Here is an 18,120-nt window from a genome sequence, read left to right as displayed (position 1 = left end):
AAATGAAAACATTCTCAGCTAAATACACATAGCACTGAAAACAGCACTTTTTTTTTCTTTAAACTAATCACATGCTCTGAGATAGCTGTTACATTTTTTTTTCTCCTGCAAGAGATTTCAGAGTCCCACAGCTGGCAAATCAATTGGCAGAGAAGGGAAACAGCAAGAAGCCGAGAAGGCATGCGTGCTGTGAAGAAGAGAGCCACAGTAAGTCAGCGTTGGGCAAAATGGCGAGGATTCAGCACGGTCTCAATGCAAGGGCTCCTCCTTGTGCAAAAGTCAGACCTGTGCCAACATCGCCCTCTGGTGGCCAATGCAGTTAGTTGCGAAGCTCCTCAACAGAAAGCCCCAGTCAGCTGAAGAAGGACCATTTCTGAGGCTCTAGCTATCATCCTTCCCAGGACTTACTTAGGCCCTTTCTCTAAGACCAGTGTTTCTCAGTCAAGGACGGGCATCCAAGTCACTTGCAAGAGACTGTTAAAAAACAGACTGCTGGGCTTCCCTGATGGTTGACTGGTAAAGAATCTGCCTGCCAACTCAGGAGACATGGGTTCGATTCCTGATCTGGGAAGATCCCACATGCCTCAGAGCAACTAAGCTGGTGCGCCACAACTACGGAGCCTGAGATCTAGAGCCCACCGGTCACAAATACAAATGAAGCCCACACACCCCAGAGCCCAGGTTCTGCAACAAGGGCAGGCAACGAAATGAGAATCCCAAACACCGCAACTAGAGAGTGGCTGCCACTCGCCAAAGCTAGAGGAAGTCCAAGCAAAACTCGCTGTTGAGATTGTTGAGTCCTATCTAAGGTTTGCCTAAGAAATGCATTTTGAACAAAGAAACTATAAAGAAAGCTGAGTGCCGAAGAATTGATGCTTTTAAACTGTGTTGGAGAAGTCTCTTGAGAGTTGCTTGGACAGCAAGGAGATCCACCCAGTCCATCCTGAAGGAAATCAGTCTTGAATATTCACTGGAAGGACTGATGCTGAAGCTGAACTCCAATCCTCTGGCCACCTAATGCGAAGAACTGACTCATTTGAAAAGACCCTGATGCTGGGAAAGACTGAAGGTGGGAGGAGAAGGGGACAACGGAGGATGAGATGGTTGGATGGCATCATCGACTCAAAGGACATGAGTTTTGAGTAAACTCCAGGAGTTGGTGATGGACAGGAAGGCCTGGAGTGTTGCAGTCCCTGGGGTCACAGAGTCGGACCTGACTGAGCAACTGAACTGAAATAAGGAAGCTCTTTTCCTTTCTTTATTGATGTCTCCAAATAACCACCTCTCCTCTTCCTCCCATTTATCCTAAGTTAAGCCTTCTATAAACAAGGTAGTATGGGGGGGAAAATACCAAAATTACGCTAATGGCTGTGCTGTACTTAGTCACTCAGTCATGTCCGACTCTGAGACCCCATGAGCTGTAGCCCACCAGACTTCTCGGTCCATGGGATTCTCCAAACAAGAATAGTAGAGTGAGTTGCCCATGCCCCCTTACAGGGGATCTTCCCACCCCAGGGATCAAACCCAGATCTCCCGCATTGCAGGAATTCTTTATCATCTGAGCCACCAGGGAAACTCTGCTAAAGGCTAAGTGAAGGCTAGCATGAGAGTAAGGGGTCCTTGGGATCCATAGACACAAAATGACTTCAAATCCACTCCCAGGTTACAAAGACTGGTGACGGGGAGGGGGACACCAGGGTGCTGCCCTCTGTGGTGCAGACTAGAAAAATCTATCACTAAAGCAAAGACAAGAAGCCCTGTTCCCTAGGACCCTTCTCCCCTATGCAAACAAAAGCTTTCAGCTGCTGGCAGAGAAGCATCAAACGCTGTCAACCCCAGGGCCAGGTGAAGGCCTGAGGAAGGAGTAATGAGAAAAACCCCCTCTTACCTTAGGAAGAAGCCAGAAAGTCTGAGCCCAGGATCCCATACCAATACTTAGAAAACCCTATCCATGTAAGAGGGATAATATTACTGAGAAAAACACTCAACCATGAGATACATGCACACAGGACTGAGCCTAAACCAAAACCAAAAAACAAAGATAAACAAAACTCCTGCCCCTCCCAGGCTACCCCGCCCTCTTCTGACAAGGGAGGGGAGAGAGGGCCTCCGGAGGCACAGGTGCACAGCAGAGGCCAGAAGCTGCGAGCGGAACAAGGACTGACAACAAGCCTTTCAGCCCTTCAGCCCCTACTCTAAGAACCAGGAATACAAGCATTTAAAACCAGTAGTGCAGTGAAGACCATCACAGTAACAACAAAGCCCAACCCTAGTTCAGCCCTAGCCTCAACACTTTGAACTGACTACCTAGTAAAACAAGAGATATGCCATTGTTGGGCTGTAACCTACAGGTCTATAAGGTCTTGCCCAGTTCCAAGACTGAAGAAAGAGCCCACAGTCAGCAACAGAGACATCACCAGTATAATGGATGGGGGACCTCACACAGCTGAAGCAAGGTCCTGGAGTGACACCTCGCATGTGCAGTGGAAGGCAGGCTTAGGACACGGGGGTAATCTTTGCTCCCAGGTGGCAAGGGTGATTATCAGTTATACAGGACTTGATGTCAGGAGGGCTCATTAGGCACCAGGAAAACCAGTGGAGGGGCACAGCCCTCATGGCCCCTTTGATAAAAAACAATCACCAGCTAGGAAAGAACAAGTGTGTAGGAAGGTCAGTCATGTGAGTAGGGCATAGGTGAAGCAGGCACTGGTCGGACAGGTGATGCACCTACAGAGAGCAAGAGAACGGCCATCTTGAGTAGCCTAACCATACACTCATTTCCAGGCATAAATCCTTTTTTAATCTCAGTCTCTATTTTACATGTGAGGTCTAGAAGTCACTCAGAAATTAACACACACATAAAAAGTGCCAGAAAAAAAACAGTGAAGAGACAAAATAATCAGACTGAGGAATGACCCAGATATTTAAATTACTGGACAGATGTTTAAAAATTATGATTAATGTGTTAAAGTCTACAGTGAAAAAGGTAGAAATATGCATTAACAGGTAATTTCAGCAGAGAGATGGAAGCTCTAAAGGTCACATAGAAATGCTGTAAGTTAAAACCAGTAAAGATATTAAAGATAAAGAATGTCACTGAGGGTTTATTATTAGACTCAATGCAGCCAGCAAAAGAACATCAGGGAACTTGAATACAGGTCAAAAGAAAATACCCAAAATGAAACATAAAGAGGAAAAAAAGAGGGAGGGTAAAAAACCCAAAGCATCCAAGATCCCTGGGACAATATTCAACAATTTAACAAATAGTAACTGGAATCCAAGAAGGAAAAGAGAAAAATAAAGAAGCAAAGCAGAGAACAAGCTCAGCGAGTGCCAGGAAGGCAAAATATCATCTAGGGCTTCCCTGGTGGTCCAGCGGCTAAGACTTCGAGGTTCCAATGCTCTTGGGTCTGATCCCTGGTCTCGCATGCCACAACCAGGAGTTCGCATGCCACAACTGAAAGATCCTGCATGCCACAACTAAGACCTGGTGCAGACAAAGAAATACCTTTTTTAAAAAGCATTTATTAAAGGTATTTATCATCTAAACACAACATATTCAAGCTGCTAAAAACCCAAAATCAAGATAAAACCTTGAAGGCAGCCAGAGGACAGGAATAAAAGGAATAACTATCAAAACTGTAACAGACTTCTTATCGGAAACTGCAAGTAGGAAGACAAATTTTCCTTTAAGTTACTGAAAGACAAGAGTAACACAGAATACAACACCTAGCAAAAAATAACCTTCCAAAACTTAAGGTTTGTTTTTCAAATTAAAAAAGGTGAGATAATTTACTGTAAGGTAGATTTGTATGTTTCTGTATTCTCCAGACAATACTGGAGTTAAAACAGTATCATAAAAATAGTCAATTAATCCAAAAGCAGAAAAAAAGAAAATCAGACGAAAGAACAGATGGAAGAAACAGAAAACTAACAACAAACTGACATATTAAATCCAACCATATCAACAATCACATCAAGTATTTCAATAAATAGTCTAAACACATCAACTAAAAGATAAAGAGTTCTTCAGGTTAGATTAAAAGAGCAAGAACCATCTATATTCTAAGAAACCCATTATTAATAAATAGTAAAAAAGAAACCTGTTGAAAGTGAAAGGAAGAAGTGAAACATACCAAGCAAACACTGCCTAAGAAAACTAGAGTAGTTACATTAATGCAAGATGAAAATTAAAATGCAGAAAGAAGACAATTACCAGGAATAAAGAGAGATGGTAAGAGGTCAATTCATCAAGGAGACATAACAATGTGAGTATATATGCGCATGACGACAGGTCTCCACGCAGCCAAAGCTGGCAGAACGGAAGGGAGAAGCAGGTCCACAGAATTTCATCAGAACTCCAATATCTTTCTCAGGTCATGAGAACAAGTAAACATAAAGTAGGCAAGGACAGGAAAAACCTGAATAACACTATCAACCAACTGGACTTAACTGACATTAAAAAAAAAAAAAAAATCCCTAAATACTGAGAAATGAACATACTTCTAAATAACTGACAGACTGAAGAGGAATTCATAAGGCAAAATAGAAAACGTTTGAACTGAATGAAAATAAAAAAAATATCAAAATCTATGGGACACATCTACAACTTGAATTAGAGAGAAATACGTAACATTAAAAGCCTATTTTATGGTGTTGCCAGAAGTGGGGAGTGGGTGGGAAATGGGTGAAAGGAGTCCAAACAGTAAAACTTCTAGTAAAATAAATAAATCCCAAGGAGACAATGTACAGCATAGTTTTTATAGTTAATAATAACACTGTACTATATTTCAAAATTGCTGAGAGAACAGACCTTAGCAATTCTCATCACATGGGAAAGAGAAGATATAACTATATGTGGCAATGGATGTTAACTAGACTTATGGTGATCATTTCACAATACATACAAATACTGACACATTATGTTGCATATCTGAAAATAAAAAAACCAAACCTATGAAGCCAAAAGCTAGATCTTTAAAAAAAAAAAAAACACTAATAAACTAGTATCTAGACTCCTCAAGTGAAAAGAGGAAACAAATTTTCATAATGAAAGAGAGGACATGACAAGAGATCCTCGACATTAGAAGAATATGTAATATTATAATTTCATCTCCATTAGTTCAATGACTTAGAGGAAACAGACCAATCTCTTGAAAGATACAAACCACCAAAGCTCACTTGAGAAGGGAAAACATGTACAGTTCTCTATCTCTTAAAGAAACTGAATTCTTAGTCAAAAAGTTGACAAAGAAAACTCCAGGTCCAGATGGCTTCACTGAAAAAATCTGTCAAACATTAAAGAAAAAAATCAATTCAACACAAACCGTTCTAGAAAACAGAATTAGGAGGGAACAATTCCCAACTCATTTTATGATGTCAGCATGACCTCAATTTTAAAACCAGACAAAGGCCTCACAAAAAAACAGACCAATATCCCACATGCACATAAATACAAAATTCCTCAATCCAATGTTAGCAAATTTGATCCAGCAATATAAAAAGGTAGCAAATCTCTTTTAAAGGATTTAATCCATTTTTTAATCCTGACCTAGGATTACTCGCAAAGACAGGTGGCATCTGACTCCAATCCAAATTAAGTCTTGGTATAAAGTATCTAACTTTACAAAGCTACTTTCAAAGAAAGGCATAGCAGGCAGTTTAATTTAGCAAATTAATAAGCAGACTATACAGTAGTTGAGACATTACAGAAGAAACTTTAGGGTTAAGAGGTTAAGAGTAATCTACAGCCTGAGGAATACATATTCAACTAAAAGGTAATGAACCTACCTCCTTGGTTTCTAAGAAAGGTAGATAAAGAGAAAGTGCTTATACTTAAAAACTCAAGTTTAGTCTCCTCGAAAGTCTGTGAGATTTGACCCAAAGTGTAGTCCCTAGCCTACTTTCTGAACCTGTGTCCAGGTTAATTTAATTACTTACCTTCAACCTGGCGAGTGTCTGAGCATGGTTTCTTCTTTGACTCCGAACTCCCGGTTTTTTCATCAACATCCAGGAGCGGAATATAGTCTGTTTTTCCAACAGTTTCTCCCACAACATCATCAAAGGCCTCTGCCTCCAGCGTGGCAATAAAGTCCCGTTTTATCTCTTCCTCAATTTCTGGAGATGGCTCTGTTAATGCATCTGCAAGACTGAGGTCAGCCATTCTGCACCACTGCAACTGCCTGGTTAATGGGGAAAAAAGGTTTCATGTGATGAGCAGTGCCAAAGAGAAAAACATTCCTAGAAACTCTTGTCATTGTTTTAAACAAAACATGGAATTAAAATGCAAAATTTTCAAGCTAAAAGAGACTCTCCCATTTTATAGAATGGAAAACCAAAGCTCAGTAACAGACTGTCTTACCCAAAGTAAACTCATTTCCTCACATCCTGGGAGGTAAACAGTGCACATGTCACTCTGTCCTTTTCAACAATAATGAAAGTGAAGGGCAAAGAAGACCCCTATATTTATCCAGGTTTATTAGCCACAAGAATTCAAATCAGGTCTTTTGATTTCAAGTCTTCAAAACCCTTTTAACTATTCCATTTATCTTAATTTCCAAATCATGTGCAGAGTAATTCTTAAAATGAAAGTGAAAGTGGCTCAAGTCGTGTCCGACTCTGCGACCCCATGGAATATACAGTCCACGGAATTCTCCAGGCCAGAATACTGGGGTAGCCGTTCCCATCTCCAGGGGGTCTTCCTAACCCAGGGATGGAAACCGGGTCTCCTGCATTGTAGGCGAATTCTTTACCAACTGAGCCACCAGGGTAAAAATACATACAAAATGAGGTCAGATTAGGTTACATTCCCATTTTATTTTAAAAAAAGGTTAAGTACTATCAGGCAAGTGAAATCACTTTTCCTTACCAGAGACTAGAATCTGGACCTTATCTTGTAAGGGTAAATACTGCTTCATGAATCACTTGTAAAGGACTTGGTCAACCAAGCTACACTTAGCCCTGCTGGCATGAAAAATGCAGGCACGTTCCTTGAATTAGCTAGAGAAGGCAGTCTCTGTGGTCATGTACGTTACTACCTTTACAGAACACCAACCAAGCTTTCAATTTTTAAACATAACCTAAAACTAAAAAGTATATGGGAGGGTTTCCCTGGTGGCTCAGTAGTGAAGAATCTGCCTGCCAGTGCAGGAGACATGGGTTCAATCCCTGATCTGGGAAGACCCCACAGGCTGTGAAGCAACTAGGCCTGTGGGCCACAACTGTTGATAGAGCCCAGGAGTTACAGCTACTGAGCCCGCCCAGCCTAGAGCCCGTGTTCCGCAACAAGAGAAGCAACCACAATGAGGAGCCCCTTCTCCTGCTTGCTGCAACTAGAGAAAAATACTTGCAGCAACAAAGACTCAGCACAGCCATAAATAAATAGATAAATAAAAGCATTTTTTTAAGTTAAACAAAAATCTTATATACATAAATGTACACAAATACACTGGTTTAAAAAAAAAAAAAGTATATGGGAAGTCCCTGGCAGTCCAGTGCGTAGGACTCTCACTTTCACTGCCAGAGGTGGGTTAAATCCCTGGTCGGGGAACCAAGATTCTACAGGCCGCACAGCACAGCCACACACAAAAAAATAATTTTGTAAAGGCCTGATGAATGTCAAAGGGTTCCATAAAAAGGAACTGCTTTTCCCTTTTCTATTTATGGTAACTATTATTACAGTTAGCCTTCGAAAGCTGTTATGAGCAAAAAACAATAAAGGATGTCTAGAATTAAACAGTTTCATAGTCAAAGAGACCTTGTAAGAACACCTGTACCATCTTTAAAAATATACAGTAAGAGCCAACAGATCTATTTTTCTATAATACTTCATGCAATCTACTCCAACTTTCCCTAATTTAGGATACTGGTGAAAACACAAACAAAACCAGGAAAACCTTTTAAACCTCATTTATCTGAGTGCAGATTCTCAGAGGGCAGCTTTTTATTCACTGTAATCTTACTCTCCTGCCTGCCTTGCAACCTCCCAAACCATTTTCTCGGCTGATATGGGGTTTACAGAATATGAAGAGCAGCTTACATTCCGCTTAAGAGGGTAAAATTGATAGAAAATCTGACAGCTGGAAAGTGGGAGGGTCATGCAGCCAACCACCCAGCATCTGCCTTTCAACACAGTTTAGCTATTCTTTTCATGTCATCACATATAAATAGAAGTATGATTTAAACACACACACAACATACTTATGGAACATGACTCTGTAAAGGCAATATTAGCCAGTAGAAGTGAAAATACTGGCTTTTAGCCCAAAAGGCCCAGTTTTTAATAAGGAGAAAATTATTCAATTATAATTATTCTACTCTAAAACATGGTTTTTCCAGTGGTCATATATGGATGCAAGAGTTGGACTATGAAGAAAGCTGAGCACCGAAGAATTGATGCTTTTGAACTGTGGTGTTGGAGAAGACTCTTGAGAGTCCCTTGGTCTGCAAGGAGATCCAACCAGTCCATTCTGAAGGAGATCAGCCCTGGGATTTCTCATGAAGGAATGATGCTAAAGCTGAAACTCCAGTACTTTGGCCACCTCATGCGAAGAGTTGACTCATTGGAAAAGACACTGATGCTGGGAGGGATTGGGGGCAGGAGGAGAAGGGGACGACCGAGGATGAGATGGCTGGATGGCATCACAGACTCGATGGACATGACTCTGAGTGAACTCTGGGAGCTGGTGACAGACAGGGAGGCCTGGCATGCTGCAGTTCGTGGGGTTGCAAAGAGTCAGATACGACTGAGCGACTGAACTGAACTGAACTGAAAACATGTATAATAAATTCCTTAGGTGCTCTACAAATCTGTTAAGCTAGTTCTGCAGGTGCTCCAAAATTGATCTTAATAAGCTCATGAATGAATGTCATCCAACACATACAGAAACAGTTAAGGTCACGTAATAATATTTATTCACACAGTGTCCTTCTCTAATCTGGATACTCAAGAAAATCCAAAGACATAGTCTTGGGAATGAGAAGTATCTACATTTAAAAAAATTATCTCACATTGACTATTTATGCTTTTCTTCTATCTGTACAGATAACAGAGAAACTTATCTGAGTTTGGACTTTTTAAATTGAAGTATAGTAGATTTACAATGTTTCAGGTGTACAGCAAAGTGATTCAGTTATATATATATATATATATATATATATATTCTTTTTCAGATTATTTTCCTTTATAGGTTATTGTAAAATACTGATTATAGTTGCTTATACTGTTAACTTTCAATGACTTTGCTGACAGGAGATTTTTTTAAAAGCTGTTTTTTTTTCTTATGGAAATGTGAAGACATTTCCGTGCTTCACTAGTTCAGTCTGATTCTCAGTTTGGCTTTGAGTGGGTCACCTTCCAGGGTTGAGTTCCCTAGGCTGTAAAATGAGAATGGTATGTGAAACAATTCCTGAGGTTGACTGTTCGATAAACTACTTAAAATTCAGTTTCATCACTTGGACCCTCCCTGTGACTATTATTTTATACATCAAGTACTCTCAATTATAACTAGGTTCAGGTTTATTTAAAAAGGCAAAGGCTTTTGGCAAAGAGAAAGACTAAAAACCAACTCCCCAGTGCACAGAGCCCTGATTGAGCAAATCCCACTGCAGCTTAAGAAACTCCACCCAGTTCTGGCTAACATCAAAGGAGATACGACACCACTCTGCCAGAAAATAAGCCCCATATTATTTAACCAAGCACCAGAGCACACCGTTTTCAAACACAGCATTCCGGACATCTGATCTTCATTCTGATTACATGCCTGACGTGAAATTATCTAGTGAGGATTTTGAAAATACCTAGGTAAACCAAAGCAAGAGGAAATGACAGGACATGATGATGAAGCACAGAAGACAATTTTTGTCTCTTGACTAGCCTTACTATTAATAGCTATGTGCTCATAAAGAGTAAATAAGAATATATGATGAAGTCACAAGCACCTTCTCTTCTGTATGGTTTACTTCAGATCACAAACTCTGGATTTAATTACTGGATTAAATATTTTCTAGGTCTATACAGATTAAATAGTGTTCATATATAATTTAAATGCACAGAAGTATGGGTAACTTTTCAAGCTCCCAGAGATTTAGGTCAGTCTTACCTATAGTCACTCAGTTAAGATCTGTGCACTTTCTGTCTCATTGTCTGCTGAGAAATTAGCATTCTAGTTAGCAAATGGCCTGCTGTTGCCTCTGTCCTCCTCTACTTTTCTCCCCATCCCAGCCCCCGACCAAAGGTGCTAAACTCTGAAACTAAACTGGAGGAAGAAAACTCATGAAAAAGAACAGAAGCCTAATTCCCACCAACATACTCAGACACTTCTCATAACCACTGCATTTTCATTTCATTTGGTCACATTAGCCAAACTTCTACTAAGATTAACTTGCACAGCTAGCATTCTCTTTTTAGAAGTACAGGACCCTATTTCACAATTTAAAGGGACATAAGGGGACATACACCCCTTGAAGGGCCATCATTCCGCTTTGTGTGTATTTAGTGACAAAGTTTGCTTTCCTCTCCACCCCTGAGATAAATTCCATTGAAAGTGTCTGAGTTTCTGGTTTTAGGGTAAAAAGGAAGAAATATAATGTAGCAACATGGAATACTTCAGGGAATAAGGCAGATTGAATAAGGTAACCAAGTAGGGAGAAGGTATATGGGCCCAGAGGCCCTAGGAGGTAAAAGGAAGAGAGGAACGCCAAAAGCAAGCTCAGAAACCTTTTGAAATACTCTGTCAGTTTTAGAAAAAAGGAAGATGGTTTCTTCTCAGTAATTTGAATTTAGAACCAAAATTAATCATCACTTATAATCCTGTTTATCTAAGGGAAATGCATTGAGTTTCAAATAACCAATTTAATAAAGAAACATTTAATAATAATTCTTCCAGGTAGGAGACTGTTCATAATACTCACTTACATTGTCTCCATGATTGATATTCTGTCCTGTTTAGTAGGGGGTGGGAGTGGAGGGGTGAGTTGTGGACAAGACATGGAACTGTAAAGATATGTGGGCTAATATTTTCTTCTTCCCTTTATTTTTTTGCCTGACAGAGAATTTTGAAGCCAGCACTAAGCTGCCATCCCAAGAGAGTGCTGCGGCCAAAATGCAGGGCGTGTTCCTCAGGCTTGGAAGAAACCCAGCATCCCAGAAAGTCCCAGGGATCACGTATAATCTGACAAGGTCAAAGGTATAGTCTGCATCATTAGGATTTCATATTCAACATGAGACTTTTTTGGTCTGCCTAGCAAGCTTTCTGGAGAAGGCAACGGCACCCCACTCCAGCACTCTTGCCTGGAAAATCCCATGGACAGAGGAGCCTGGTAGGCTGCAGTCCATGGGGTCACTAAGAGTCAGACACGACTGAGTGACTTCACTTTCACTTCTCACTTTCATGCATTGGAGAAGACAATGGCAACCCACTCCAGTGTTCTTGCCTGGAGAATCCCAGGGACTGGGGAGCCTGGTGGGCTGCCGCCTATGGGGTCACAGAGTCGGACACGACGAAGCGACTTAGCAGCAGCAAGCCTTCAGTTACTAAATGGGGACTTGATTCCTCAGATTTGTTTTAATGAATTTCTTTCAGAGGTCTATCACACATCAAGCTGAACCTCATCTGGTGGCTGTGCTCTGTTTTTACTTTATTTAACTTGAAAACTCTGATTTATACTTTCAATCAAAACAGTATTTCTTTTGAAGTAAAACCAAATCTCTATGGACATGGGTTTGGGCAGACTCCAGGAGACAGGAGAGGACACGGAAGCTTGGCGGGCTGCAGTCCACGGGGTCACAAACAGTCGGACATGACTGAGTGCCTGAACAACAATGACAAAAGAGCTCTTTACACAGCTTGCAGGCACGTATCAGCCCTGAGGCTGAAGCCAATTTCTCCTGCTCCTCCCCAGAACCAGGCTGGAAATGGCAACAGACAGCTCAGCAACATCTTAACTGTCCTGAGCAATAAACTCCAACCCCCCCTGTAGAATATATTAATTTTCCACCCCCAGGTGCCTCCCTACGCACTAAGGACAACAGCTGTACTATGACGAACCGATGGAATTTCCAGACTCGGCGAGGTTCTGTTTATCACCACCATTTGTCCTGTTCATCATAGGATTAGCAACAGGAGAGCGTCCTTGATTACTAGAATAGCTGAGGGCATCACCCAGTGAGATTCCTGTATGAAAGAACACACTGATTCACGTTACTTCCATGCAGTCCCCACAGCAAAGAATTCCTTTTTGCACTGCTATTTTAGGGAGCCTTGTCCTGTAAATACAAAAACACTGCACACACATGCACACACATACTCACATAACTAAGACCTTGCAGCATGAGGCTGAAAGCCTCGCTTGCTTACTTACAGGAGCTATCCAGGCAGCTTATATTCCGTCCTGACTGAATGCATTCTGGGTCTCTAAACAAAGCACCTGCCACATTTCTATCCAAGTAAATTTAAATCTATCTCCCCAAGAAGAATCTACACTAGATACCTCCCACTGTTAGCCATGTGATACAGATAGCATGATGTCTGCTGAAGACTAGTTACATGCGCCAAAACAAGAGACGGCAATGACACAGCACTTAACATTCCTGTTGTAACCATCCTCAAGAGCAAACGTTTCTCTCGGTTTTTTTAAAAGAAGGGTGAATCTTAAGATGATTCCCAATACCTAATGCCCCCAAAGTTTGAAAAAGGGAAAGCATTTTTTAAACCTTTACTATTCGTCCCAATTAATGTAACCTCAGTCTAGCAGGCACAAAAACCTCCAGAGTTTGCTTATACTTATCCAAAAATCATCTCTAAACATTTAAGATCTCTAAAGGCTTTAAAAAAAAAAAAAACTAGTTGAAAAAAAAATAGTTCACATAACCTAGGATTCAAGTTCCTCACTTTAACAGATGACAAAGAATCAGAGAAACAAATCCCTTGTAAATGAAACGGGTTGAGGATCAGGCTAAGAGCCGATTCGGAGAATACCAGACACAGACGCAGCGTGTGACAAAACTGGCAAAATCTTGAAGTTTTACAGTGATATCACTACACTTCAAAATTTATTTTTTTGCTCTACCTTTCCTTCTTAAAGGATGAAGGCAGTTGGGAAAAGACCTGAATATCAGGAAAATATCCTGGTTGACTGAAGAGGACTCCAACACGTATTTAAAAATAAAAACAAACTGTTTAGCATAATACCAAGGCCACACAATCTGAGAGGACCCAGTTCTACCACCTACTACAACCATCAGCAGTTTTCCACTTGGGTCTCTATAGTACATTTCAGTCACAAAAGACCGGCTTGCCATTTTACAAGCAGACCACTGATGTTATCAGTGCATACCCTGGCTCATACTGCTCTCCATACTTCAAATTGTCTTTACTTCCTCTTTGTCTTACAATTGTCTTCCTCTAGTCTTACAATTGAGGTCCACATCCTATCTATCACCTTTTCTCTGATTTCATTTTAGAATCTGCTCTCCAGTACTATTCAGGACTAATACATCGTCTATACTTATAACAGTACAGTTTAACCTATAGAGGGAGCTCCTGTAAACTACCAGGTCCCAAAGGGGAAAGACCCTAAGTAATGTGCATATCTTCTCTTAGTGCTTTACTTTACACAGAAGATGGGGCGAAACAACAAAAGACAATAAAACACAGGGCCTTAAAAAAAAAAAACACAGGGCTTAACTAAACATATAGCTCTAAAATGGTAAACCGAAGATAATGAAAAACATGCCTATTTTAAAATTAATTAGAGAAAAAAATAAAACAAAATTAATTAGAGGTGCCAAAGCTACAAAACTCAGAACTGGAAAAAGAATGAACAGATTCAAGGTGGAAGGGTCATCACTAATGAAGAATATTCACCTCATTTCTTCTACTTTCCAAACATGGCCTGTGACACAGCCATCACGAAAAGAAAGCTAACAGGGAGTAACCAGACAAGCCAGCTCTCCAGGCTGGTCATCTTATCGTTATTAGGCAGGGCAATAAAAATAGCTCTGCTTCTAGAAAAGCACAGCAACGTGATGCAGTGTGGCAAAAACAAATTGTTTTCTGTTCAAGAGATCAGCTACCACCATCATGTTAACATCGCTATATAAGTATTAAAACTTCTATAATCGGCAAAATGTTAAATCTCTATAGCAACAGCTCACCTGTCTCTGTCAGGGAGTAATAAATATACTATGGAATTTTAAGCTACTTAGGTTAGGGAAATTGGATGGAATAATCATGGCTGATCAGTTCTTAGCTTTAGAGAACTGTTTTATTTAAGAAAAACCTTTCCATTAAGTGAAGTTTCTCTCTGAAGTTCAGAGCCACAGTATTTCATACTTTATTGTATAAAACGTCAGTGAAAGTGAAGGGAAATAGAAGATAGAACTAAGGAAATAGGAATTTGTGCTCATAGTTCTGTAATTATTTATTCACAGTGTGTCTCTCTTCCCGAGCCCACCTTGAACTCCGAGTTTCAAGATGGAAAAGAAAGCACCTTTTTTCCTAGGCATCTAGTATAAAAAAGGGACTCCTCTTGGCGTCATTATCACACGGGCATCCTGCTGGTTGTGCTTTGTTCCGTATCACGACACCAGCCTACTCTTGGTTGGGTCGACACTGACCCAGCTGAAGGAGCCTGCTGTATACACCAGACTCGGAATCAGTGCTGGAGCACAGTGGCTCCCCTCTGCTGAGCAGGAAAGAAGACGGCATAAACTCTATGGGAGTACTTAGGAGGCACTTTGTGGAGTAGCCTTAGTGGCGGTAAATGTCTTATCTTTAACATAAAGTGAAAACCAAACAAGCAAAATGAAAAGTCAAAGGAACCCTTTTAGTTATTATTTAAGAAAACCCTTTAACATTTTACCTGAAATAGAGGAAAAGATCTGATTTAAAGTGAAAAGCCACAGGCACAGGGTCAATTAGAGATGGTCCAGCAATGTCAAAACGAGTTAATTCTGAAGGACGTCCACAGTTGAGAGCTACTGAATTAAACAAAAATCTACCCAATATATCAAAGATGAAGTTCACCAAAACAAAGCAAAAAACAGGATTTGTACAACTCAACACTAGAAAGAGAGATCAAGTTCTCCCTCGTTGAGATGGTAGACGCTTTAGATTCAGTTTAATAGAAGAAAAGCCTGAAACAGGGATTTCTTATAAACTGAGAGAGTACCCTCAGGAGAAAGCGGTAGGAGAGGGAAGGGAGGTAAAACTGGGTTTAGCTGAGGCCAGCCTCTGCCTCTTCCCTGGGGAAGCTGTGGAGCCCAACTGCAGCCCTGAGTCAGTGCCACCAAGAGGTAAGGGGGCCGGGTTACTGTAACCCTTGCAAAGCAGTCATTAGCTGAGTGACACACTGGCTGGTTAAGGGAATCCAGAAAGGGCACCAGCAACATCTACTACAGAAGGTTCAACTGTGTAACAAAATGCATACCAGATTGGTGTAGGCATATAACTGTCAACAAAACTGACTGGAAGCAAAAACACCATTAGTAGAAACAAAATGACAGAAATTTTAATTCACTAAGATTTATCAATATTAAATATTAAACTTGTTCCCATCTAACAACACAGATATTCAAAAACACATGAAAGTGATAGTAATGAGGAGAAATAGATGAATCCAACTTCACAGGGGCATGTTGTTGTAAACCTTCTGCCAGAAACTGACACATAAAGACAAAAATCAGCAAGTACACACAAGCTTTTAATTCAATATACAAGTTTCAACTACTAGACTACACTGGAAAGTAGCGTGGTACACTGGAGAAGACACTTTCTCTTCCAGCATTCACAAAACTTTCTTTTTAAAATAAATGTATACTAGGAAATGTCTCATATTTTTAAAATTATTATGCATTCCACATTTATAAAACATATGAACAAATTAGAAATAAAAACCTGAATTGTTTAATGTATTAGGAAATTTGAAAACACTACAAATAACCCATAGATTAACCCATAATAATAATGAAAAAAAAAATACTTAGAACTCAATACCAAAAATGTTACATAGCAAGGTTTGTAGAATATACCTAAAAAGAGAATTTAAGCACTGTCCCTAGTCTTAAGTGCTTATATTAGGAAAAGAAGAATAAAATTAATTGGTTAACATATATCTTAGCTAAAAATAAATTTCAGTAAAATCAAAGGAAGGAAAATAAACTCATAAACAAAAATAAAGCACAAGGAAACAGACGAATAGATCAGCAAAGTAAAAGTCCTCTTTGAGGACTAATAAAGTTAACAGGGGCTTCTCCGGTGGCTCAGTGCTAAAGAACCTGCCTGCCAATGTGGGAGACACAGGTTCGATCCCTAGGATGGGAAAATCCCTGGAGAAGGAAATGGGAACTCACTCCAGTATTCCTGCCTAGAAAGTCCCATGGACAGAGGAGCCTGATGGGCTACAGTCCATGGGGTCACCAGTCAGACATGATATAGCAACTAAAAAACAAAGTTAACAAACCTCTGGGAAGATTGTTCAAAAAAGAAGAGAAGGAATAAACAAACAATTTTAGGAAGGAAAAAGAAAAATATCACAAATGCAGGAGAGAAAAAAAAGATTATAAGACTATGACAACAAATTTGAAGAGCAGATGAAAAAGATCAATTACTAAAACAGTATATATAACAAAAACTGATTCAAAATATGATAAATTTCCTCAACAGTATGAAATCAGTTAAAGAAGCTGAAAGTTATTTTTAAATCTTCCAAACACATACACACATACAGACACACCCCACAAAGGGTTTTATAGGATTCTACCAAATATTTAAGATACTGATCTAACACAAACTCTAGAAATTAGAAAAAGAATGCTTTCTAACTCATTTTATGAGACTAATATAAGTATAATGTATATAAAGTGCAATGTAGTAGGTTAGAGGCCACGATCCACACTGGACTACCAGAAAGTGAAAGTGAAGTCGTTCAGTCCTGACTCTTTGTGACCCATGGACTGTAGCCTACCAGAATCCTCCGTCCATGGGATTTTCCAGGCAAGAGTACTGGAGTGGGCTGCCGTTTCCTTCTCCAGGGGATCTTCCCAACCCAGGGATCACACCTGAGTCTTCCACATTCAATCTTAATATCTGTATCAATTAATATCTATGTGACCGTGGGCAAGTTTCTTGTTTTACTTCAGTTTCCTCACATGTAAGTTGGGAATAACAGAATTAACTACTTTCGGATCTGCTAACATATAAAATGTTAGAACAGTGCCTGGAACGCTGTACCTTAGGTATTTGCTAGTGATTACTATATAATTACTGGTAATATACCCCGATATCAAAACCAGACAAGATAGTAGTGAAAAATTATAAGTTCAACAACCTGGTTCAAGTTCCAGTATATTAACTGTGAATAACTGCATAAAGCACAAATTTGCTGCTAGCTTTTCAGTCTACAAATTACTACATGAATAACAGTTTGTGCGTCAAGAGTAGTGACCTATCACGTCACAAAGCCTGTTAGTGACTTGTGACTGAGCATCTGTTATTCAGTTCAAGCATAAACGTGTGTTGCCTCGTCTACCAGTGAGAAACCCATGTGACGTTTTACAAAAAAGGTAGCTTTAAAAGGGAACTGGTCAAAATGAAAGTGTAGCAAAGAACTAAAGAAGAGTAACATTGGAAGTGAAATTCAAATTGAATGTGAATGGAGTTACAGAAGCAACAGCTTCACTGTGGGAATGCAGACTCTACAGCCACTCCAGAGTCTGTACATGCAGTCAGAGGAACACAGTAAAGGTGACAAGACAGGAAAAAAGACACGGCTGTGTATAACGGACTTTTGGACTCAGAGGGAGAGGGAGAGGGCGGGATGATTTGGGAGAATGGCATTCTATCATGTATACTATCATGTAAGAATTGAATCGCCAGTCTATGTCTGACACAGGATACAGCATGCTTGGGGCTGGTGCATGGGGATCACCCACAGAGATGTTATGGGGAGGGAGGTGGGAGGGGGTTTCATGTTTGGGAACACATGTAAGAATTAAAGATTTTAAAATTTAAAAAAAATAAAAATAAAAAAAAATAAAAAAAAAAAAAAAAATAAAGGTGAGTTCATCTATGTATTTTGGTGAAAAAGATGAGGATGTCCAAGAGGAAGTGACACAGGCAA

At 40.0% G+C, this 18,120-nt stretch overlaps 1 protein-coding gene across 3 annotated transcripts in view; it reads right to left on the bottom strand.

The window, feature by feature from the left end:
• Window positions 1–18,120, bottom strand: part of MAP4 (microtubule associated protein 4) — a 156,719-nt gene that overhangs the window by 89,368 nt on the left and 49,231 nt on the right. For all 3 annotated transcript variants that reach the window (XM_068981978.1, XM_068981976.1, XM_068981977.1), the window contains exon 2: window positions 5,941–6,182. In XM_068981978.1, the coding sequence (XP_068838079.1) occupies window positions 5,941–6,163 (223 nt within the window). In that variant the 5' untranslated portion in view covers window positions 6,164–6,182. The remainder of the gene's footprint in view (window positions 1–5,940; window positions 6,183–18,120) is intronic.

Source organism: Capricornis sumatraensis, chromosome 10 (genome assembly GCF_032405125.1).
Source record: "Capricornis sumatraensis isolate serow.1 chromosome 10, serow.2, whole genome shotgun sequence".
In the NCBI taxonomy this organism is placed as follows: domain Eukaryota; kingdom Metazoa; phylum Chordata; class Mammalia; order Artiodactyla; family Bovidae; genus Capricornis; species Capricornis sumatraensis.
Note: the sequence above shows the minus strand (reverse complement) of the source record. Positions and strands in the feature narration are given on the sequence as shown.